The 26,734-nt window shown below is 37.0% G+C and overlaps 2 protein-coding genes across 4 annotated transcripts in view; one reads left to right on the top strand and one right to left on the bottom strand.

Annotated features, from left to right (window-relative positions):
* LOC133519349 (proteasome inhibitor PI31 subunit) overlaps positions 1-26,734 on the top strand; it is a 495,710-nt gene that overhangs the window by 104,935 nt on the left and 364,041 nt on the right. The gene's annotated exons all lie outside the window — the stretch shown is intronic.
* Positions 1-26,734, bottom strand: part of LOC133518570 (uncharacterized) — a 47,905-nt gene that overhangs the window by 9,291 nt on the left and 11,880 nt on the right. Inside the window, exons 2-5 of the mRNA XM_061852232.1 lie at positions 6,153-6,336; positions 3,896-5,728; positions 2,960-3,090; positions 1,931-2,152 (exon numbers count right to left, since the gene is read on the bottom strand). Of these exons, the coding sequence (XP_061708216.1) occupies positions 1,931-2,152; positions 2,960-3,090; positions 3,896-5,728; positions 6,153-6,336 (2,370 nt within the window). The remainder of the gene's footprint in view (positions 1-1,930; positions 2,153-2,959; positions 3,091-3,895; positions 5,729-6,152; positions 6,337-26,734) is intronic.

The raw sequence follows: 26,734 nt of genomic DNA, 5'->3' as shown, positions 1-26,734 counted from the left end.
ATAAAAACTAAACGGGTCCAACACTATATAAAGGACAATGTTGTGTTGAAAAAGTAACGGTATGAGCATATTCAAAATAACAAGTGTCTTCGCATTCACGAGTTTAAAACTCCCACCAAAACCGTTACGTTTTAAAAACAACTATTACATGAATATAACAATTTATTTTTTTAATTACACCCAAAATCATTATAACAGAGACAAAGACTTTAACAGTAAATAGCAATATATCTATGATGATTTAAGATCCCGGTATCTTCGAATATTAATCCCAAATGTTCTTTATGTTTAGAAATTCTTGAGCATGTCGAATAGAGGCATAATGTAGGGCACAATTTGAAGCCAATTTTGACCGGAAGACTTTTGAAACGTGTGCCTTTACCTAACGATTACAAAACTCGGAATAGCCGTGTATAAGCCGAAGATTTATTGTCTAGTAAAGTCTAAGGTGGTTCCTACGGCAATTCACAAAGACCGTCAGGCAGGATTTGGTTTGAATTTTCGATACAGGGCTTTGATTCATCGCAAGCGCTTTGTATTTTACTATATTTTTACTTTTATTTTACGTGGGTAATATGTCAACGCTAGAATGACAGAGATATTGCAAACGGAGAACTTTTAAAAATATTTTTTATCCAATTGCGTACTTTGATAGTCTTCGAGACTTCAGTTTCTGTTTCAATGCTTACATATTACCACAGATCATATAATACTAGTACAGATACCCAATCCCATACTAAAAACGCGCACCGTCCTAAGTATCCAATACCTGTAGGCAATTTTTTAGTTCACAGTAACGAACTAGATGGCGCACGGAGCTAATAAAACTCTCACAACTAACATGCGTTGAAATGACGTCGAAATACCTCTCTTGCGACATCTGTTGTAGGATATTACCTACTCGAGAGTTTTCTAGAATAGCGCTGGAATCTTATAGAATAGCTTTGTCCTTTTCTGTCACAGCAAAGCATTATTTTTGACTCAAATTCAGTTAGTTATACTAACTATGTATATATCTTGTTACATTAAATAAGTATCATAGAAAATATTCAATAGAATCAACGCGAAATTAAAGACAAAATTCACGTTAAATGTCGTACTTATTAAAGATACGACATTTGAAATTTTATATATAATATTCAATGAATATAATTTTCCGTCTTAATAATTTTAAAATATGAAGATACATTTATAATAATTAATACATCACGTCGACACACTTTAATACCCAAACCACAAATAGTGTGTGTAAATACCTTAACAACTTCAGAATACTCGACGATTCTCAATAATTTTATATCTAGTCCTGCCCCTTTACTTCTACAATACCTAATAAATAGAATTATATCAGATATATATTCGCAAAATATATCTAGCAAATAAATATGCACGTTGAATAAGTATGTTATATTTGAAACGTAACGCTTATGGCATACCCAAAAAACAAGTGTCTCCTTACTCACGAGTTTAAAACTCCCATCTACTTAAAATAGTTACGTTTTAAAAACAACATACTTATAGAGATATAATATATACATATATATTTAAATCACACGTAACAACGAAAGCGTATCCGATACTAGCTCGCACAGCGAAATCTCTTATAATCTCCTGACGACCGGATTTCAAAATTTGCCAGTTTAAATTCAACTTTGTTACGTTGATAAAGAGTCAAAAGTTAATTGTGGGTAACGTACTAACAATAGGATGACGGTCGTCGGGAGGATCTTCAAATATCATAACTAGATCTGTCTTACCCTACGCCCGTACAGCTCTATGGCTGGTTAGAGCCGTACGGACAACGAATATCAACTACTACTTAGTAAAATAAAGGTGACAATTAGAAAAAATACGACTAGTTAAACATTTTCGTGGAAACGGTATGCTCATTCTATCTTCATATTTTCAAGGGTTTATTAAAATTTGTTTATCGCTGCAAGGCGCGCTGCCATCCGATGTTGAGTTTGAGAGTGGCCGGGAGGCAAGGGCTGGCCTCGCATTCGCCGTCCAGCTCATCTGCCAGGCTGTCGTGCAGTTCACGGAGCGCCATGAGGGCGGAGCGCGCGGCGCGCTGGCAGCCCGTGTCGCCTTCACAGGATGTGTCGGCTTCGGAGAGGAATACTAGGTCACAGGTTGTTGGTGGTGCCTCACCCTGTGAATTTACGACTAGATTAGTTTAATATTTTTAGGCTGGTACTCAGAGAAAGTTGATTAAAATGCAAGTCACCTATAACCATGAAAGCTAAAGTTGGTTTATTAAAGCCAACACTATAGAATCTTGGCAAACGGAAGGACAGCTGACTGTACTACAAAACCTTCTTTCTTTTTTGTTAACCAAACAACTGATGTTATGCTCAGATCTTTAGGTGTCCAATATTTATAGCCAATTCTGTTTTATGAATTGCACACATATTTATACTGAGATAGCAATCCTATGTAGGCTGCATAGAGACAAGAAAAGCTGAAAACGATCTTGTCCAGGACTGGACATTCCCTGGACTACTTAAGCAGAGGTTCCACGGCCGTTAGCGACCAGACAGAAATCCCTGAGCTACACGATCTTGAATAGGGCTGGGTTTCTAGGCACTTTCTTTTCTACACATAAGTAGCAGATTTGGTGCAGGCTAGAGGCAGGAAAAGCTGTAGATCCTCTGGACTACACTCCTTGAACTACTTAAGCAGAGGTTTCACAGACAGGCGATAGAGAACAGACAGGAACAGTTGAACTACAACTCGAAAACGTACGCGAGCTTGGTTAGAGCTGGACTGCTGAGCACTTTCTAAGTAGTGTACTTACACATAGGTAGCAGATCTGGTGCAAAGTGCAGAGAGGCAGGAACAGCTACCCACAGTCTAGGCCAGTACTGGGTACTTACGAAGAGGTAGCAGATTCCACGGCTGCTAGCAATCAAGTAAGAATACCACGACAAAGCTACAAGCTGTGTTCAGGCCTACGTACACATAGGTAGCAGATCTGGTGCAGGCTACAGAGAGGCAGGAACAGCTGCCCACGGTCTCCGGCTAGAAGGTCGACTCCGCGGCAACGCTGCACGATCTTGGCCAAAACTGGGCAGGCGCCTGTGGCACTACCTGGAAAGTTAACATTTCACTAGTCAAAACCTGTTGACTTTGAAAAGACGATATTTTTATTTACATACATTAACAATATACATAATGGATATATACAGAGGATTCTTCTTCTTCCTCGCGTTGTCCCGGCATATTACCACGGCTCACGGGAGCCTGGGGTCCGCTTGACAACTAATCCCAAGATTTGGCATAGGCACTAGTTCCAAGCGACTGCCATCTGACCTTCCAACCCAGAGGGTAAACTAGGCCTTGTTGGGATTAGTCCGGTTTCCTCACGATGTTTTCCTTCACCGAAAAGCGACTAGTAAATATCAAATGATATTTCGTACATAAGTTCCGAAAAACTCATTGGTACGAGCCGGGGTTTGAACCCGCGACCTCCGGATTGCAAGTCGCACGCTCTTACCGCTAGGCCACCAGCGCTCCAATACATACAATACATACATTCAGAGGACTACTAGCTTAAATCTAAAATAGGCCCTTGAGGCATTGTACCAAGGATGCTGGCGGTATTTCCTCGTTGTATCGCAATGTGAACCACCCCAATGTGACGAATGCAATGTGACCCAACGTTGTGCGAGGAAGTCGCCAGCTCTTCGGTCACCAGTTACGTTACCCAGACGCTTCGCGACTGACTTTTGACTTTTATAATTAAACACTGAATTACAATTATGAATAGTTCCGAGTCGTTTGCGCACGTTAGAGTTGGCGATACATTTAATATAATTATTACGCTAAATAAACAGTATAATATAAAGTTGATTGCTTAGATTTTTTGTGTCTTGATGGTTTTAAGGTTATTTACCTGTTGCGACAACCGGTGTGCGATGCCTTCCACTTCCGCCCATATAACCTTCAGAGAACTGATTTTCAATCTTGCCATTCAAATAGTGACCCGCGCCTTGCTCTTCCTCAAAGTCATCCTCTTTATCATCTCCTTTGTTGAACAGAGGAATCTCGTTATTATTGATGTCTACTTTCTCTTTCTTGACGGCTACACGCTTCTCTTTCGCCTCTTCCATTGGCCCCGATGAGGGTCCCATTGTAGTATCTGGCTTCTGGATTTGCAAGCTTTGCTTGAATTCTCTCAGGGCCTTCCTCATCTTCTCCAAGCTGTATGCCGCCGCCAATCGAGATAGCAGTTTTTCCTTCATCTCCTGTTCTTCCTTGGTGTCGAGTTCTTCACCAGCGTTTGAATAGTGTAGTGCTTCATCTACTATCATCCCTTCCATATTCCTTAGTTTCCTATCAATATTGTCTAATTTAGATTCCCGTTCTTGGGCGGTGTTCCTCTTATCACCGTCACGAACTGCGATAGCTCTTGCATTGTCTATTTGTATTTCTGTTTCTTCATTTTCAGGACGCTGTACGTAGTTCCTTTTCACATTGCTGTGTTTTCGAAAGGAATTTAATGGATAAATTATTTCTTTATTGAATGTATCGAAGTATTGTTTCCTAAGCTTATTTTCATTGAAATCATTAAAGGACACAGATTTCTTCTTGCGCTTATCGATCCCAAAGTATGTTGACCAGTCAATGGACTTCTTTTTAATTGTAATAGGTTTTTCAGTCCCACTATGATCGTGGTCGTGCACATGCTCAACTTCCTTGCCAGATATTCCAGGGTGATGTAAATTGTGATGATGTTCATGACTAGTATCATCGGGTGATGTAGAAATATTAAATCGTTCGTTGGTATGATTGTGAGTTGCCATTGCAAGCTGTGGTGGTTTGGATTCATAGGAATTCCCTTGCTGATCACTGCTTCTCTTGACAGGGTTCTTAATAAACTCTGGTTCGGAATCACCAAATAATTTCGATAAATCTTTTATAATTTTTGGATCAGTGCCAGAACTGCTTCTGAACCTTTTAGAAACTTCACGCTTGTCCTGATCTTGGGCAAAGCGTTTCTTTGTCTTAGGTTTACCCCAATCGTACGGTCCACTGCTCCGCTTGGTCACGGGAAAACGTTTCTCGATGACATCGTATCTGTATTGGTCGTCATCCGCCAAATCTGATAGACTGTCATCATCTAAAGGTTGAAAAGCGATTGCGTATTCTTCACGTAAGTCATCGTTATCATCATCAGGCTGGTCGTAGAGGTTGAAGTTATTGAGATCTACAGGTCCTGGTAAGACTTTAGAGTCATCAAAATTTGTTATCGAGGAGCGTTCGTTTTCAGCATCAGGACTTCTCTTTTTCTTAAACGCAATAGGACCCCAATTGTCTGGGTATCGTTTTTTGACAATCTTTTCCTTGTAAAGTTTAACCACTCCTTGTGGAGCTCCTTCTGTGTTATGTTGCTTATTGTTTTTGTACTTTGACCACAACTGGCCTAGCAGTAAGGCGTATTCAGCATCGTTTTCAGCGCGATCTTGCTGAGCCTCCTTAGGGTTCTCAACCTCATTCCTATCCGTGAACAGATCCCGTAGTCTATCGTTGTCGGAATGATGGCTCCTCTCGCGAAAAGCTGACTCCTTCCTGTTAATCTCCACTGGACCCAAGTGGTTGCTCTTTTTCTTAACTAGTTTGTACTCATAACCTTCCATGGGTCTATCATTCTCTTCTAGAAGCTTGAGAATATAGTTCGTTTCCGGGTCTCCTTCTAAGTCTTCGTTTTCCATTGTGTAATCGGTATCTGGAAAATAAATGAAATTAAAGCTAAACCGTACAACAACCAGCTAAGGTCAGCTTTGGACTCAGAACAGTGCAAAAACCCTACTGTTACTATTTTAGACTAGCTATGATAGGATTCCTTGAGGAGTTCGGCTGGTTGCACTAGCCTACCTCCGTCCTCCATGCAAAATAGGCGCCTGTCGTCGAGTTGCAGAAACCTTCCCGTGCTACTATACAATACAATAATTTTAGGCATACCGCGCGGTGAGTTTTGACAGCTTTCCAATTTGTTTGTGTTTGTGTTGTATTGTGTGTCGGGACTATTTCGTGATTTATATGTTATGTTTTGTTACTTTCCTCTTTTATTTTGCCACGAATAAACGTTCTCTGCTCTACTCTACTCTTTTACTCTACTCTAACAGTAATACTAAGTTCGTAAAAGTTACCTGGGATGTAACCGTTCGGAGGCAGAACTTCGTACAGATCATAGTCGGGGGCCATGGGGGGCGCCCGCCCCCGCTGGCGCCTCTGCAAAGCTTCCAAAGCACCGCGAAGCGAGCCCCCGCGCTCGGCCGCGGCCGCGCCGGTTAGCGCTAGCGCAAGGACCCATAGGACCCATGCTGTAATCATCTGTCGACAAAAGTTACAAGTCAATAATTTTGTACCTACCTACTTTATATAAATAACTTTTTTTAATACCACGTCGGTGGCAAACAAGCATACGGCTTGCCTGATGGTAAACAGTCACTGTAGGGCTTGCAACTCCTGATGTGTTACAGTATGCGCGTTGCCGACCCTTTAAAAACCTGTAAACTGCTTTTTCGAATAACCCTATACTGTAGACCCTCGGAAGGGAGCTCATTCCACAGTCGGAGCGTCCTACCTTCCGACTCTATGTAGGTACATAGAGTCGAAAGGAGCAGTTACAAAGACAAAGAGTGGAAATGGCATCATTAATGTAAAATTTATATGAAATAATTTTTAAGAAAAAAAAACCGACTTCAATGAGGGAGACCGGTGAAAGAACGATTATTGTTGATTGTAGATTTCATACAATGTAATTAATCAGCGTCCTATGCCTAATTATGTAGAAAAGGAGGTAACATGTTTTTTTTTCGCCACTGCACCCACCTTGACACATTTCAGATTTGCCCTATGGTTGACTGGTAATCTTACCCGCAATAGGGTATTCGACTGTATTTAAGATAAATTATTTGATTTGTTAAAGAAAATACAAAAATCACTATATGTATGCCTTTCATATTTGAAGAGTTCCCTCGATTCCTCATGGATCCCATCATCAGAACTGAGTTTTGACAAAAACGGGACCAGTCTGTATATATATAAATTCAAACAAAAAATAATTTTCAAAATCGGTTCAGAAATGACGGAGTTATGGAGTAACAAACATTTAAAAAAAACATACAACCGAATTGATAACCTCCTCTTTTGAAATCTTGAAGTCGGTTAAAAATGACACAATGTGGAAATTTAAACTATGAATTAAATGATTACCAATTTAATTTATAATGACACTCACTCACTTGTTCTGTTCAAGTAGGTACAAAGTTAGCTCAGACGGCGTCTAATAAAAGATTTGAATAATAAATGTCTTATATTTAAAAGAAGTTTTTGGCGAAAATTACATTTTTGGTAGTTACAAGGTTTTATCGCTTTAAGCGCTGGTGGCCTAGCGGTAAGAGCGTGCGACTTGCAATACGGAGATCGCGGGTTCAAAGTGTTCAAACCCCGGCTTGTACCAATGAGTTTTTAGGAACTTCTGTACGAAATATCATTTGATATTTACCAGTCGCTTTTCGGTGAAGGAAAACATCGTGAGGAAACCAGACTAACCCTAATAAGGCCTAGTTTACCCTCTGGGTTGGAAGGTCAGATGGCAGTCGCTTTCGTAAAAACTAGTGCCTACGCCAAATCTTAGGATTAGTTGTCAAGCGGACCCCAGGCTCCCATGAGCCGTGGAAAAATGCCGGGACAGCGCGAGGAAAAAGAAGAAGACAAGCTTTTATCGCTGACTGTACTTTTCTTTCCACAGGCTAATACTCATCGAGACAATTCTAATAACACTAATCACAATTCGTTTGTGCTGTTTTATCATAGAGTTCCCATGACCACCTCCTGTCTCCATCATCAGATCAGCTCCATCAAAATATTTCATTGTCATTCGATTTACATATGTACTTATTGAACATTTCAGTTCGGGAAATGGGTCAAATTTAGCTTCCAAGACCCACACTAACAAATGAACATACATACAAACAGCCTAACGGGCAAATTAAATAAAAGCTTGTAAAAAAGTCTGCTTAGATGCCAATGTCTTTTTAGGGCAACGTTAGTGGCATTTAATTATAAGTACGGACTCAAAATCCATTTATGTAAAATGATCAATTCCCTAAATTCTATTCGCAGTCGTGAATCGATATTAGACACCAAATAAGTTACTTAAAAGGATTTCATGTTTTCTCTCATTTTCCAATAAAATTCTTGAAATTCTGTAGACTATTATTAAAAAAGTTATCGGGATTTTCATTTGTCACGGGTTTTCTCAACCAAAATTTATAAAAGCGTGTTATATTGGAAGTTAGTGGTCGGCATCACAATTTTTTCTTAAATTTCTGTGTAGATATTTTCACCCTCCTGTTTAGCATTATAAAGCTAATTAATTTTTAACTGGTTTTGATTATGGAGTGTGGAATTAAAATGAGTGAAATCTCTTATGGTAGAACTGTTGCAAAAGTGTCCAGCTGTCAGCTATAAATAATAGTTCCAAATCTCTCCAGGTAGCGCTAGAGTAGCTAAGAACCTAGGCGTTATTGACGGAGTGAAGTGCACTGTCTATCATTTGTTTTTTTTTTACAAGTATTCTAGGTATTGTAGCGCCACCTATTTAAGGTTTTTTGGTGACACTTTTTGGAACATGGAGATTTCATTCCTTACCTCCACCTTCCATAGGTTTTGATTAGGGAAAACGCTAATATTCTTCTCTTTACGAGTGAAGCGAGGAGGGAGGGCGTGTTAGGTTAATCATGTTCATGACCAAATGGCGGCCGGCGAGAGCCAGAACCAACTTTATTTATTTCCCTTATATTGTTAACACAGAAAAAACAACGTTTTGTTGTTACGACGATGCAGTCTAGTAACTAGTTTTCACTGAAATAAATTTTTGAACAAAAACGGGTTTTTACGGCATCATCGATATCACGCGTGTCATACGCGTAAATGTTTACAGCGGACTGTGCCCTACGACCAAAAATTGACCGAAACCGAAGTCAAACTACATGAACAAGGATAAACGCGAGAAACTGAAGGCAGATGGCGCTGCCGTCGTTTTAATGTCTCTAGATACCTTAAATCCAAGGAAACATAAACCATATACCATAGAGTACAATCGACCATTTTTTGATTCTTAGACAGCAGGAACCAATGTTCGGACGAGTTCTGACTTAATTGCATTATACAGTGTGTCCTTAGCCATTGGACAAAGCCGAAATGTACATATGAATTAGGGTATTTAGAACCAATGTACAAACTATCATAACCACCGTTGTAGCGGTTACAAAAAAATTAACAAATTACGATTTTTTACTTTGGAGCAGCCTGTATATGTTAGTAGCTCCTGAGGTAATATCCTCAAAGAATAGTATGGAACCTTCTACGACCTTTTTGATTATCTTTTTTTATTTATGACACTAATAAGATTCTGACTTTTGACAAATGTCATTATTATCAAACACTGCCAAAGATTAATACAGCGTGTTTCTTTTTGTTGTCGATTATTGCAAATAACTTTTGGTCGGAAATTTATTTTTCTATCTTTTGTTCTAATTAAAAAAATATTAACCCTAGAGCATTTCTGAGAAGTAACCCTACGTTTCAGGGTTTGTCCAATGGCTAAGGACACACTGCATTACCATCAAGCGATAAGAGTCAGATTGTTTGCTACCAATGTGGTATAAAAATAGTTTAGATTACGGGAGTAACAACGTCATTTGAAAATATCTCAACGTGATTAATAAGTCAATATGGTACATTGTGCAAGCGAGACACAGTTCTTTGGTTTGATACTCTCTTTCGTAGCACTTTCTATAGTCTCTTCTATATTAGGCGCTTTGCACACTGGATCCGATTCGCGCGTCGCGCGTATCGGGATGTCGCTCGAACACGCGCATAGCGTTGTCTTGCTGAAACATCGGAGCGAGCTTATGCTCCGTTATATGGTTCCATTTTGGTTCACAAAAAACAGACAAGTGCGAGTCGGGCTCGCTCAAAGAGGGTTTCGTCCTTTTTAGTATTTATTGTTATAGCGGCTACAGAAACTCAACTGTCTAGCAATCACGGTTCATGAGATACTACCTTGTGACAGACGGACAGCGAAGTCTTAGTAATAAAGTCCCGTTTTACCCATTGGGTACGGAAGCCTAAAAAGCAACTGAACTATCCTGCGTTATTTGTTCATGGTCGATAGTCGATAAAACTATCTTAAGTTTATAATGATATACAATTTCGCATTTAAATTGTCAGTTAGCTGTAGAGCGAGGTGATCTACCTGCATAGAAATTCGTTTGCAGGGAGGCTCACCCCTCCTCAAGCTGACTGTAACTTACAATTACTAATCAGACAAGGCGAGTTGAATCCTTTGCAGGTATAACGTTGGGTACCAACGTTAACAGCCTTGAAACATGAATTACAAAAGGAGGCCTTTCAAAAGCCCTCTTTGATACCCTTTTTGATCCCCAGTCAAACACAGAAGCCGCGTTATGATTCGAATGGCACAAATACTGTTATTCAAAAGGAAAATTCCTTTCACACTTTCATAAGAAAAATCTCGTTCCCTAAATCAGTTTAATAAGAGCCGACGGGAAAAAAATACCCTGAAGGGTTATAGAATAATGGTTGTACAAATCAAGATTCTAAAATGTATTTTCATTCATTATGCTCTGAAAGAGAGTTATTGTAGTTCTAAAAAGCGGCCAAGTGCGAGTCGGACTCGCCCATGAAGGGTTCCGTACCATTTATGACGTATTAAAAAAACCTATTTACTAGATCTCGTTCAAACCAATTTTCGGTGGAAGTTTGCATGGTAATGTACATCATATATTTTTTTAGGTTTATCATTCTCTTATTTTAGAAGTTACAGGGGGGGGGGGGGGGGACACACATTTTACTACTTTGGAAGTGTCTCTCGCGCAAACTGTTCAGTTTAGAAAAGAATGATATTTTTTTTATTTTATTTATCACAAATAGTATGGTACATTTTAAACTTGTGTTAGGTTCGCCAAACTTACGTTTAACGGCGAAATGAGGCACTCATTTTCAACGTTAATACCTTAATCTAAATTATATGATTAACTTATAATACTAAGGTTAATACATATTTATATCATATTAACACAGTATAAGTTGTTGTAGTATATTTACCTATCCTATTTATTTATTAGAAACATCAATATCATTTTTGAAGACCTATCCATATATACCCCACACGTATGGGTTTGATGAAAAAAAAAAATTGAGTTTCAGTTCTAAGTATGGGGAACCCCCAAAATTTATTGTTTTTTTTTTCTATTTTTGTGTGAAAATCTTAATGCGATTCATAGAATACATCTACTTACCAAGTTTGAACAGTATAGTTCTTATAGTTTCGGAAAAAAGTGGCTGTGACATAAACGGACATGACGAATCTATAAGGGTTCCGTTTTTTGCCATTTGGCCACGTAACCCTACAAAGTGTGCAGAAAGCACACTTCTGCACTAGAGAATTTTACTTTCCAAGATTTTTTTTTTGTTTTTTTACGATAAGTAAACGAAAGGTTTTAAATGGATTTGATATAAAATTGTCATTGTGATATTTAATTCCTCATTCAATAAAGAATGATACTATTACCTAAGTGGATTAAGAAAATCCACTCAAGAAATGCTATAAAAAATATACTTAGTCATGTTTTAACGAAAAAACACATATATTTTACTTTCCTCGTAATCGAAATGAAAAGTAGAGTGTTTAACTCGGGTGAAAGGCATCATTTAAGCCTCGGACTATTGGCGCTTTCACTGCGTTCGAGCGATAATCTAGGTACCTCGGCAGAAATTAGTGTCTCCCTTCCTCCGTTGGTTAACAATGTACTATTCCGAAAGGTCTTGAAAAGTTGCTTTAAAATCAATCCTCCCAGTCTGTTCATTTAGGCACAGATTTATATGTCCTAATAAATATAGATTAGAAAATCTAGTCTGTAAGAGTCATACATTTTGTGAATTGAGCCCTCACTATTTCGCTGAAATGTTTTATGCTGAGAACTCAATTTGTGCTCCCAGATGGCAAATCGATAGATAGAAGTGATGATCACACATAGAAGTTTTGGTGGCAGAATAAAGTGAATGACAAAATGAAATATCGACATGTCTGTTATCGATGTAACTTTAACGTTATATAATTATATTTTTAACATTGTATGAGAAGATAGCAACCGGAATAAACAACACGTTCGATATCTTCTTTGATATACATATTGGTATTTTGCTTTTCTTATGGCATATTATACTACTGTTTACGTTTTTATTATTAAGTGTTAAATATATGTAGTTAATAAAGAAATTATATACCGATTTGTACATAAACAAACATTAACAAACACACATAACAACATTAAACATTATTTTCATTCTTGATATTTCTCGGTAATTTAAAGCAAGTTGAAGTTACATATTTTAATTATTAATCTATGACTGACTTATCGATAACAGATTGATCGATGTTTCATTTTGTTAAACACTCGTTTGTGCCACAAAACTTCTATGTCTAGTGATGATGGAATGATTAAAATTGGTATTCAAGATTTTTCCATACTTTCGTCCTCCACATTTTCCTCTCTTATGAGTTCAATAATACCATTACCCGTGTCGTACGTTTTGCTTTTTTGTTTTTATAAAAACTAGATTACGTCAAACAGCGCGAAAAATGGCCAATAAAATGCGCTGCAAACAGACGCTTATCATTCAACATCGGCAACAATAAACGCAAAAATCAAAACGGTCAGACGCAGATATTCGTAATTTCTTTTTCATTCCGTTCCGAAAATTTCGTTACAATTAGTTTAATTTGGACGAGGGAAATGTCGAGAACGAAACTTCCTAATATTATAACTGAATTGTCTGTTAGTGAATTTAAAAATTATGTAAAACGTAAGCTTATCTCTAAAGCCTATTATAGCACGCAAAACTACATGAATGATGAAACACCGTGGGATTAAGTGTGATTGTAAATAATGAATTATTTATTGTTATGTTAATAATTATGAAATTGATAATTCAATGTATGTATACATACCGTATATTTTGACATTTAGAATTTATTCTAGAAAGTTTCTAGACTAGTTTACTGTTTGACGATCCTTTTGTGAAATTCTTATTATTAAGTTTGCCATATCTATAATAATTCAATGTTTTTTGAGAACAATAATAACTGCATCAATAAATTGCTCTGATATTTAGATTAAGAGAATGATATTTGTAAAATTTGACGATTTAAAAGTGCTGCTAGGCCTATTTGAATAAAGAATATATTGACTTTGACTATTGACTTTGACTTTGAAACTTCGATTTTTGAGATTTTTATGCAGGGCTTTTCGCCTAAGCTGCAGTTCTTACAGACAGACTTAGGCGGAGATCCACTTTACCCATTTAAACTTAACTACTGAATTATGTATCAGAAGAGGATTCAGCAGTTTTTGGAATTTCGCCAAAAGCTTTCCTTCTTTGTAAAAATTTGTAAGTGCCTGGACAATACACCTACATAAGTCTATTATTTTAAATTGTTGCTTAATTGCATATTGTTGCTTAGAATGGCTTTTTTCTGCTTTTTCGTAAACGTAGGTCGTTCCATTTAATATTAAAATTATAAAGCTGAAACAACTTAAGTTCACGATAAATATAAAAACTTTTTAACAAAAAATAAAACCGACTTCAAATATTACCAAAAGCGCCATACATGTACCTATAACATTTGAAGAGTTCCCTCGATTTCTCCAAGATCCCATCATCAGACCACGACTTGGTGCCAACGGGACCATCTCGGGGTTATACCCGTTCCATAAAAAAAAAATTGAAAATCGGTTCACGATTCTCGGAGATATCGAGTAACAAACATACAAAAAAATATATATATAAAAAATCTGCCGAATTGAGAACCTCCTCCTTTATTGAAGTTGGTTAAAAATATTATCAAAGCACGTATATTTAAGGCTAGCTAGCATTTCTTAAATTATAAACGAGAATTTAAATAATGTTTGCCAATCTATTAAGTATTTCATTAGATTTATGCTTTTAGTAGATTAATAGTAAAACAGATCTACCCTCAGGGAAATATATAACGAAGCTCGTTCAGCAACTTATGAATATTTGATGCTGCAGGCCACAGACGCGCAAGGTAAAAATATGAACTTGATATGATATTATAAGTAGCCAGAATATACACTGATAAAACCTTCAAGAAAAGAGCGCCTACCTGGTGTTGCGGATGTCCATGGGCGGCGGTAATCGCTTACCATCAGGTAAATCGTATGCTTGTTTGCCTCTTATATATATCATAAAAAAAAAGAAAAATAAAGGAATCGTAATTGAAATCAATACTTGAACTTAAGTACTAAGACATTTCGTTCAAATAATTCGGTCAGTATTCTAACACCGATTTTGTTGTACGCTGATTTAAGTTATAGTTCACAAACCCCAATTTTTGTGTAAGTAGTAACTAAATAATTTTGTTATAGCTATGCAAACATTTCTCTTAGTTAAGTGAGTGATGCACTGGACTCTAAACCAAATCTAGATCACTTTTGGGTGGATCAATTTCTTTGTGTCGTTAGTGGCATAGTTTGTTAGAGTACTATTAACTACCATAAAAAAAACTCTTAGTTTGTTAGAGTACTATTAACTACCATAATAAACTCTTAGTTCGTTAGAGTACTATTAACTACCATAAAAAAAACTCTTAGTTTGTTAGAGTACTATTAACTACCATAATAAACTCTTAGTTCGTTAGAGTACTATTAACTACCATAATAAACTCTTAGTTTGTTAGAGTACTATTAACTACCATAATAAACTCTTAGTTCGTTAGAGTACTAATAACTAACATAAAAAACTCTTAGTTTGTTAGAGTACTAATAACTAACATAAAAAACTCTTAGTTCGTTAGAGTACTAATAACTAACATAAAAAACTCTTAGTTCGTTAGAGTACTAATAACTAACATAAAAAACTCTTAGTTTGTTAGAGTACTAATAACTAACATAAAAAACTCTTAGTTTGTTAGAGTACTATTAACTACCATAATAAACTCTTAGTTTGTTAGAGTACTATTAACTACCATAATAAACTCTTAGTTTGTTAGAGTACTATTAACTACCATAAAAAAACTCTCCTTCACCTCACACATACACACTCACATATACACCCTCACAAGCACAACGCTCACACCTTGTCACCACATAATTTTAAGTTACATAGGTTTAGTTTATCCAATGTCCCAACTGTTACGAGTACATACTCTTATTGACGAGTCCCAAGATACAGGCTCAGCCTAGTTTGGGATTTACCGGACACCTTTTGTGTATGCTATTGTATACTTACTTAGTTATTCAATAAATTTATTCTATTCCATAAAATGCATTTGTAGTAAATTTAAATACCAATAAAGGATTTGTAGAATTATTTTTTCCCCTGGACAACTAATTGTAACAGTGGCAACAAGTGCTCCAAAGTTTCAAGTACAATGCGCTTGTGAACGTCAACTAAAGCTACACCGGCTCTAACCCTACACCTCTGACCCGAGAAGATTTCATTCCCTACTCAAATGGAGGAGGGTATCCCAATATAGGACCGGCAAGACACGGCGGGACACATGCATTATAATAAAAAAAATTACGTAATTTACCTGAACTATGTCCCTACTACATATAGTCTCCTAGACATATTACAATGATATAATTGCTAATCGATTTTGTTGTAATTAGTTGATTTTTTTTATGATACAGGAGGCCAACGAGCAGGCGGATCACCTGGTGGTAAGCGATTACTGCCGCCCATGGACACCTGCAACACCAGGTGTTCATTCTTTTAATAAATGGGGGCTGCAGAGAGAATATAATTGAATTTTTAGAGAAAATGTGAACAGACTTCGTTGTTTATTAATGTAATCTAAGAGAATATTTTTATGGTAATAGAGGGAGCGTTGGTTTTCATAAGCATTTATAATGGAAATAATATTCGTTTCTTAGACAGATCAAATATATGTGTATAATTGGTGGAAAATTTCAATCATAAGAAAAATGTGCAATCATAGATTTTATTACTTTGCAAATGCAAATTTCGATTCCTAAAATTTCAGATTTTGGAAACTTTACTGACGTTCAGTTCAAAGGTCAAAGGAAAGTTGTAGATAGTGTTGATGTATGATGACGTATACATAGGTAGATAAATATAGTTATCTACTGCACGGGAATGTGCAGACATAATACAGTCTTTATCTCTCCATGCTATTTTTAATTGTCTTAAATTGTCACCTAAAGTTCCTATTCAGCGCACTCAATATGCTCCTTAACGCGAACCTACACTTTCTTATAAATAAAAATAATAAAAATAGCCTTTATTATTGTAGTGTTTACATTTAGAGTGTGTGCGGAAAGAGAAGAGCCGTGGAATGTATGGGGCCCAATACATTCCACGACTCTTTTCTTTCCAAACAGACTCTATAAGTATATTATGTATTTATCATTTCCGTCGGCAACTCGAACTTCTACTCCTGTAATGAATTTCTCATTGACAACCTGTACTGATTATTATAGAATTATTATTAAATGATTATGATATGTATATTGATATAAAACTTGTTGGAATTATTTAGTTTAAAGTGCTTGTACATTTTAATTTAGTGCATGGTGCATGCTAATTGCTATTAGCATTTAAACTTAATTTCGTATGCCTTCGGGTACGACATAGTGGAACAATTTTCTCTTTTACTATCATATGCAATAACATGTTGTGTACACCTATGGTCGACGAATAAAGAATTTGTATTTGTATTTGAACTCGTCCCTTGGCGTAGGCCTCTTCCAAAGTTTTCCTATTCTGGTCTGTTTCTTGCAACACTCATCCAAGCTTTCCTTCCTTAATGACTCAATTTCCTAGCAAATATTCCCTAAGCTAAGACTTTTTAGATCTAAGACGCAGAAAGGTCCGGAATGCACTAATGGGCTACGTGTGCGAATGCCGAGAATCCCTCCTTCTCATAGCGGCGGTGGGTGATATTCTTGGTTTATTAAATAACTTGGTTAGGTCGTGAACTTTAAATGAGGAATGCATGACTTTTTGTGGGCGTAGACAAAATTCCGGGGTGTAATTCACTAATATAGGTCAAGGCTGTGCGTTTAACGAATCATTTTATTGGTTTAGCTTGGCTTAATTACCGAATTGCATGAAAGTGGACAAAAATTTAGCTGTATAAATATTTATATATTTAGAACTCAATATTTATTCAAACGCTGAAAACTCTAATCCAACTAGGGAACAAATCAAATGATTTAATGAAATATTTTTTGAATTGCGTGCTTTAAGTGGTCACATTACTATATATAAATTATAAACTGAAAAAGATATCATACAAAAAAAGTGACCAAGTCCACCGGTGGCCGAGGCGAGAATCGAACCCGCGTAAGCTGAGGGCCTACCGCGAACCACGTTCGACGTGTTGCCTCCCTGTCACACTTACGTACGAATATACAAGTGCGACAGAGAGGCAACACGTCGAACGTGATTCGCGGTAGGCTCTCTGAAGCTACGCGGCCAACGTCATGACGTAACGTTTGCTTTACGGCCCGATTCGAAGAATGATTAAGACACGTTTAAGATCTTGGGAAGATCTTTAAAAGATCGATAACTAAACGACTTATCAAATTTGACGTTTATTTCGATTCCGCTGTGATCCCAATAAGATCTATCTACGATATTTCTAACGTCAAAGTGACATTGGTTGTCCGAATCGAGCTACACAACAACATACAAACGATATCGATAGAGGGTTGTCGTTGAGATTCAAGATGGCGATGACGTCTCGAGAATATTTTTTTGTGTTTTGCTCATTCATGTAGTTTAGAGTGTAATATCGATAGCATATTATGCAGTGAACTATCGTAGAAGTGTGCAGTTAATGAAATACTAATCTTGAAACGCGTTTAACCATGTTTTAATCAACACCCGGCAATCCATCGTGGCTTTTAGTAAAGTCCAGCTATCTCTTTACTAAAAGCAACTACCGAACAACGCCATGCTTTACGAGCACAATTTTTTTTTTTTTTTTTTTCTCTTCTGGCTTTTACTCCCTGCCAATTTGCACAGGGTGAATTCGCCAATGTCGGTGTTGACTTTCACACGAGAGGAGAATGTTCGGTAATATTTTGAGCTTGTGGAAGGATGTGGTAGTACGAGCACACTTAATACTTACAACGTAACTTGACATTGACAAATCATCAAAGATTTGATGGAAGCTATATTTCAAAAGAAGATATCTAAATGATTATCTAAACCAGAACTTATCGTTATCGTATCTCATTCTTCGAATCGGGCCGTTAGTCTATTATATATCTTTCAGTTTATAACTTATGCCGCAAACGTTTAGATTGTTTAGAAGAATTTTCTTGTATTTTAAAGTTAATTAGGTATTTTTATGATGGGTTAATATATGTTCGGGTAATATGTTGTACGTACATAATATATATTTACAGTACATATGGTGCTACTTTACCGCACTAGTGCGAAAATTTGCATATTACGTTACTGTGTCGAACATTTAAATGGCCATATGTACTGTAAAACGTTGTACGATACATGTGCGAATAGGTAATTCGCAACTCGTGTCGATTTAAAACACTCCCTTCGGCCGTGTTTTAATTTATCGCCACTCGTTTTGAATTTCCTATTTTTCGCACTTGTATCGTAAATGTACTATTATACCCGTTGTACGCTGCGCCCTCGTCGCCGCGCGCTGTTCGCAGTCCCGGCGGCGCAGACCCGGGCATTATCTCACCCACCGCTGCACCGCGCATTGTCTCTCCTGAACGATATTTTGGACAGTGACAGCAAACTGGACATATTCCAAAGCCCCGAAGCTAGTTTCATGACAGTTAGTAACCGATACATAGAGTCCTAGCGGTAAGAGCGTGCGACTTGCAATCCGGAGGTCGCGGGTTCAAACCCCGGCTCGTACCAATGAGTTTTTCGGAACTTATGTACGAAATGTTATTTGGTATTTTCCAGTTGCTTTTCGGTGAAGGAAAACATCGTGAGGAAATCGGACTAATCCCAACAAGGCCTAGTACCCTCTGGGTTGGAAGGTCAGATGGCAGTCGCTTTCGTAAAAACTAGTGCCTACGCCAAATCTTGGGATTAGTTGTCAATGCGGACCCCAGGCTCCCTTGAGCCGTGGCAATATGCCGGGACAACGCTAGGAAGAAAGACATAGAGTCCATAACGACGGTGAGCTCCATCAATGTATATAAGTAGTAGATATGTTGTAAATTGTAACACTTGTCATTAATTTCTCAATGTTAATATTATGTCACTCCTTTTAACATATGTAGCTGGACTGTAAGTGTTAATCTAAGGAATAAATAAAATAAAATAATGTTCGCGATGTATTGCGGCGCTACCTATTTAAGGTTTTTTGATGGACACTTTTCACACAGATAGATTGTTCTCCTTCGTGCAGTCGTACCCAAACCCATACATGGTAGGTACACGTCGGAGTGAAGTTTATCCCCGACATGTCATAAAACTAGGGACAAGTCTCGTGGCCCGAGGCAATGCTCCCACGACCTCTATTTTATTGCTTTACGACCCTTTAATTTTATTACAATAATCCTTTCATTATAGGTGCGTATTCGTTTTAGAAAGCCTAACGCTGAAACGTAGCCACAGTGTTTTTCGTAGATACTACTAATAGAATAAAACTTGTAACCAATATAATCAACTTTATTTTGTATTAGTGGCTATGTCGCTAAGACGCATAGTTTCCGAGATATAATCAAAAACAGAAAAATGGGACTTTCAATTCAACCTCCCCTTTGCCCCCTGGTTCAAGGGCTACGGCCGGGGACTTTTGCCATTCACCTCCTAACTAGTCCAACAAATCCACGGAGTCAAAAATTGTGTTCCAAGCATTTCTCTCAATAACTTTTTTTGAGCTTTCGCTGCCTGGCCGTTTTTTAGCATTCTTCTTCTTCATTAAGTGCCTTCTCCATCCCGGAGGTTGGCGACCTTATGTCTATATGCCATTCTATCTGAAGTCATGCGAATTAGTTTTTCTGTACTGCCCACGTCCAACCAGTCTCTTATGTTCCTTGTCCATGATATTCTCCTTCTCCCACGTCCTCGTTTCCCTTCAATCTTCCCTTCAATAATTAGTTTTAATAAGTCATATTTTAAGTTTCTATATATATGTCCGAAATATGTAGCTTTCCTTTCTTTAATAGTTGTTACGACTTCCACCTTTTTCTTCATTAATAATAATAAAAGGTAAACTATCTTGACGTGTCTTTTTACTGAAAATTATCAAAAAACGCTTTTTAAAATTTAGTTTATGTTACTTATGAAAGCAAAGTAATGTAAATAATCGCGTATGATTAACAATTGTTACATATCTGCTGTGACTTATTTTTCAAAATGGTTTTGAAACAAAAATACACGTCAAGATCACTTACTTACTTTCTAATCCTAAAATAAACTAACTATAGCCTAGATGAGATTTTTTTATCTACACCAATTTTTACTCATACTTTTCTGCGAGGCCATTTTTTTATTTTGCTCTTCTCTCATTTTTCTCAGATATTGATAAAATTTGGTGAATAGATAGTTTCTTATTCTGTACAGTCACGTCTGAAAATATCGATACAAAATATGTATACGCTACCTTAATATATGGGCAATAAAGTCGTGTATACATATTTTTGGCACTTTTTTTCGTATCGATTATTTTCAGACGTGACCGTACAACATAAGCGCAATTTGAGCGTAAGTCCTACAAAATCTTCCATTGAGTTACGGAAAACGTATAGAATTTTCCGTAACTCAATGGCAATTTCGTACATTTATTTTATCCCAAATTTGGAATTTCGTATTTATTCCGACCGAGATTAAGTCTTTCAAACCTACCAATTATTATAAAAATATAACAAAAAAATAAAATAAAGAAATCAATCAAAAATTAACCATTAGCGTCTGTGGATATATAATTGTTCTACCTAATAGTATTAGATAGGTAGCAACCACTCTATTGTACTTACAACACAGGTATAACATTTGTTACAGAAGGAGTTGGTGTGAATGTGAATGAGTTTTTAGGGCCTGTTTCACAATGTCCAAGTAAAGTATTGGATAGCTAGTTAACGACTTAATTCGTCAGATAAGTGGCAAGTATCTTATTCAGAGCCCCTAGTGTACATTTATTCGATTTCGAAACGTGACGAAATCCCATACTAAATGACACTTAACGCAAATGCGTATTGCGTTAAGTGTCATTTAGTATGGGATTTAGACACAGCGCGCCAAACGGAACGTTTTGGAAACTCAAAATCCCATACAAAATGAGACTTAACGCAAACGCGTACGTCACGATTCGCTATCGAATAAATTTACACTAGGGGTACAGGTCAGGACTTTACTTGAACAATGTGAAACAGGCACTTTTCTGAGAAAATTAATTTGTAAATAGGATAAGTCCTATTTACAAACACTACTTACAAACAATAACCGCTTTTTCTCTTTTTCTGGACTCTGTTCCTTTACTAATCAAAGCAAAACAATAAACTTAGTTTCCCCAGCATAAGTTATTGTTGTTTACCACAGAGTTGTAATGAGAATCACGCACAGCTGCCAAATGCAGAGGCTAGACCTAATCTTAATCATAGGTAATTATAATTAACCCAGCGTTAGCTAAGGTTCCCGTTTTAGCTTGGCAAATCTCTTGGGATGTTCTCGCAGCTCGCAATTCTCAATAGATTCTCGTAAAATTCTATAAGCAGGTTAGATGATTAATTTTTTTATCGATTCAATTTTTGAATTTTTTTCAAAATGGCGGAGCTATACATTTATTCAGTTTTAAGCTATGCTCGCGATGTCTACATCTCACGAGCCAATAGTGTGTAGGTATTATTTAATTTCGTCGTTGAGAATACCAAAGCCGTTACATAATTATGTGCTCGATTTTTGATAGATACATAGTTACGTAGTCATATTTTGCTACAGCTCATGGGAGCCTGGGGTCCACTTGACAACTTATAAGGTATTAGTTAATTTAATAAAATCGCACACATCAGATTTCGTATTATCAACGACGATTTGTGGTTTTCTTAATATTTAATTTCAACATGCAAGCGACACGAAGTAACTAACGTGCCTAATGTGAGTTACATGCCTACCCACGTACGTAACTAACCCTCCTTTTGGTTCTATTTTTATCTGTGTTAACATCTTAAATATCAGGAGTTGTGGAATGACTGGATATTTGGTGGACTTTAATTGTTATTTATTTTTGCAAGTCAGAGCTAATATATACCACCATTTTATATATTTAATAGAAGGAAAGAAGGCAAGTACCTGTACATAAATAGAAATATTGCCTGAAGCTTGCTAGCCTTGCTTGCTAACCTTAGGCTAGTCCAGACACTCATAAACTGTGCAATTTACCAAGCCCATGTCGTAACTAGTACTAGTTACTGTTGTTTATCAGCCCCAGCTTCGTAATGAGAACGCATATACATAGTAGTAGTTCGTGTCATCCACGATGACGCGCAGATTAGTCAAATCTAACCTTTAATGACATAACAATACAGTACCCCTAGTGTAATTTTAGTCGATAGCGAAACGTGACGTACGCGTTTGCGTTAAGTCTCATTTTGTATGGGTTTTTGAACAGCGCGCCAAGCGGGACGTTTTGGAAAGTTAAAAATCTCATACAAAATGACACTTAACGCAAACGCGTACGTCACGTTTCGCTGTCGAAAATATTTACACTAGGGGTACTGGTCACGGCTCGCGTCGTCGTGAATAACATGATCTATAGCTTGTGTTTAAAGCGGCTAAATCTGTCTAAAGTACTGGTTTTCCCCGATATTCAATCAAATTCAACATACTGCCGTAATATTGATGATTTGATGAAGTAACCTTTTGTCTGTATCTTAAAACTCTTCACGGCAAAATTGTCAGAGGGCCTACCCAAGACATAAATTGATTTATCGTTCGCATCTGTCATGCCGATACGTATCTGCTTTTCCCGTTTTGCCGATGAACGATTGTTATCTTGGAGAATAGAGTATAATATTGCTTCGATTCTTTAAGATAAGATTCTGAGATGGTTTGGGCATGTCAAAAGGCTGCCTAAATATGTAGGCAACAGAGCCCTTAGTTTTGGAGGAGTTCAGGAGGTAAACCAAGGCAGCGGTGGCGCAATGTCATCGCCAAAAATTAAACGCCTGTGTGTTAGCGGAGAACGACGTCCAGGATAGAGCGAAGTGGAAGGAGAAAAGTAGGAAAGCGGACCCCGTCACAGGACGGGACCAACAACGCTAGGAGGATGATGATTGTTTGTTATTAAATTCTCCTGCACCAACATAAACAATTCTCTCTGTTTGACCCAATGCTTGACTGTTAGAGAATACCTTTTGGCATTAAGTTCGCCATTTGTACATTTTTCTTAGTTGTGCAATAATGTTTAAATAAATAAATGATGCTGATTGCTTTGATTCTTTTCGGATTTTATTTGTTTTTATTCCAAGGCAAGCTAAAGGCAGTATTTTCGATCTAGAACTTATCCCAGTCCCTTCTAAATATTTAGACATAGCTATGTTAACGGCACCAATCATGGGACATTTAAGAGAAAATTTGGAGTATTTTTGATATTTCTCCGATAACTGTAAAATTTCTACTGCTTTACGCTTTAAAAGTTGAATGTCCAATTCGTCCTTTATGTTTTCTATGTATTTAATGAAAGCTACTGCAATTGGTCACTGCAAAATATTATTAACCAATTTAAAACTGTTGTTTTTTGCTCCAGTCATGGGATGTATGGCGCCATTCATATTTAAACTAACAAAATATCAATGAAAAATTAAAGTAAAGCAGCTCTTTGGCTCTTGTTTATGGTAAAATGTTGCCAGCGATTAAAAACTGATGGTAAATATTTGTTTTACAGAATTCGTCTATACTCGTACCATCCCATTACTGGTGCCTGTTCCATCATAGGGGTGTTTACTTTACGACCAAGCTCTATTTGTTGTCATTTACTCGCAATGAACCCCGCATAGCTCCTGGCTAATAACAGCGGCCACCTAATCCAAACAAATGACTTTAATTACAAAGCTAGAACTAATTGTTTGAGAACTGATTACTTAAGTAATGAAATTAGTTTTGATTTTGTTTAAGTCTTCAGTGAAATTTAAATCTTGTGTAATATTATATTGATGATTGATTAGCATTTATTTTGTTTGTAATTAAGATTTTATGAATGATAGATGTGATTTTAAATATTTTAACTATTCTCTTGAAACATTGAACAGAAATTGTATGTTCAAGCCTCATTTGCGCATAAGAAAATGTACTTAAATAATATTTGAAAAAAATTAATAGAAAATGAGCTTAAATAAGTTTTTGGCAAAAATTTCATTTTTAGTACAAGTTTTTATCGCTGACTGTACTTTTTTCCACAGGCAACTAATACTCATCGAGACAATTCTAAAACCCCAAACACATTTAGGTTGCGTTGTTTTATCACAGAGTTCCTATGGCTACCTCCTGTCTCAATCATCAGATCAGCTTGATGGTACCATAATATTGCATTATCACCCGACTTACATATGTTTGCAAATTTTCAGCTTCATCAGAAACCGGGAAGTTGGTCAATTTAACTTGCAAGATTTGTCCCATACATACTAACAGTGCAAGTTAAATAAAAGCTTGTAAAAATGTGCTTTATTACTGTCTAAAATGTGGTTAAGAGGGATAGTATACTATACCACGTGGTTGTCCATATAAATAGAAAAAACGTTTTTCCTTAAACCTATAAACTTAGCATATATTATGCTGAAGCGTTCGACATCAACATCAAAGTGCTTTGTTAAGATTTAGTTAGTGGAAACCGTTTTCTCCCGAAATGGAATTTCATAGAAAAAGTACCGTTACTTCGCTAGGATCGCAAATCTATTCTTCCCTTTTAAGAATAAACGTTCTTAAAACGAATAAACTAGTTTATGTAAGGTTAAGACGTTGTAAGGATTACGGCACTTTTATATTTCAATTGAAAACTGGGCAATATATCGTATTGTGTTGCCTTAAGCAATAAGCACATTGCCAATTTATTTTAATAATAATAATAATTCAGCCTATATACGTCCCACTGCTGGGCACAGGCCTCCTCTCATGTGCGAGAGGGTTCGGGCCATAGTCCCCACGCTAGCCCAATGCGGATTGGGGACTTCACATACACCTTTGAATTTCTTCGCAGATGTATGCAGGTTTCCTCACGATGTTTTCCTTCACCGAAAAGCTAGTGGTAAATATCAAATGATATTTCGTACATAAGTTCCTAAAAACTCAATCAATCAATCAATCAATTATCAATATCAATTATTATTAATAAATACTATTATACTATTAAGATATACTATACTATTATACTATTATATTATTATTATTAATTAATTATCAATTATCATTATCAATGTCAATTTATTTTACCTTATATAAATTTTGCCTAATAAATTTGTGCTTTGCTTCCAAAAATCAAATAATTTATAGTTATTATATCGATGCTCGAGGAGTCGAGGCTGTCCATAGCTATCATTTGTCCCCTCCGGGCACAAATGGGAATAGGCGTTGCATATAAATCATTTTCATTTTCCTCCGCTCCATGTACGGTGGCTCACATGGGGTGGGGACAAATAAGAATACACCATCCAACGTGGTAATGCCGTAAGCGTTATAGCCTTTTTGCACCGGAAGCGGTAAGGAGCGGTTATGACTAAATTATTTTAGGCTCTCATGCTAGCCTGGGCCAGGGCCGATGCGTCCGTCACGTCATCTTCTATGACGGCTGATCGGTGATTACGTGGTGCTTTCCGTAGAAAACGAAGCGCCAGAAGCTCCGGCCCGGCCCCGGCCCGGTCAAGCGTGATCCTTTATTTAATACCAGACAATAATGTTAAGATGGGCGAAGTTCCGGCACTCAGCCTAATTGAGAGCTAGGGAAAGCGATCGAGATGTCTATCGGAAAACCATTACGTGAAACCGTTCTTACGAGGCCGATTCTGATTTGACTATTTATTAAGCGGGAAGAATAGCTTTTCAATTCTAACGAAATAACGGTATTTTTTCTAGAAAATTCCATTTTGGGAGAAAACGTTTTCCAGTAACTAAATCTTAACAAATCACTTTGATTTTGATGTCGATCGCTTCATCATAGTATATTCTAGAATTCGCTTTTTTGAAAAAAAAAAATTTTTTTTTGAAAATTTTGAAAAATAAAGGATAACCTATGCATATACCTTATTTTTCATTGTTCCATTAACATACTAAAAAATCAAGGAGACAGTCCCAAAAACCCCAAACATAATTACGTTGCGTTGTTTCATCACAGAGTTTCAATGGCCACCTCATGGTACCATAATATTGCATTGTCACCTGAGGGCTTACCGCGAACCACGTCACCTGAGGGCTTACCGCGAACCACGTTCGACGTATTGCCTCCCTGTCACACTTACGTACGAATGTACAAGTACGACAGAGAGGTAACACGTCGAACGTGGTTCGCGGTAGGCCTTCTGACTACCTATGTATACTTTTCAGCCAATCGAAAATTGGGAAGTGAGTCATAGCTTCCAAGGTTTGACCAACACTAACTAATTAACAAACCGACATACACACTAACATACTAATAGGGAGAGTTATATAAAAGCTTTTAACCCTTGGGACG

This window comes from Cydia pomonella, chromosome 6 (genome assembly GCF_033807575.1).
Source record: "Cydia pomonella isolate Wapato2018A chromosome 6, ilCydPomo1, whole genome shotgun sequence".
In the NCBI taxonomy this organism is placed as follows: domain Eukaryota; kingdom Metazoa; phylum Arthropoda; class Insecta; order Lepidoptera; family Tortricidae; genus Cydia; species Cydia pomonella.
This window is presented reverse-complemented; position numbering and strand designations above follow the sequence as displayed.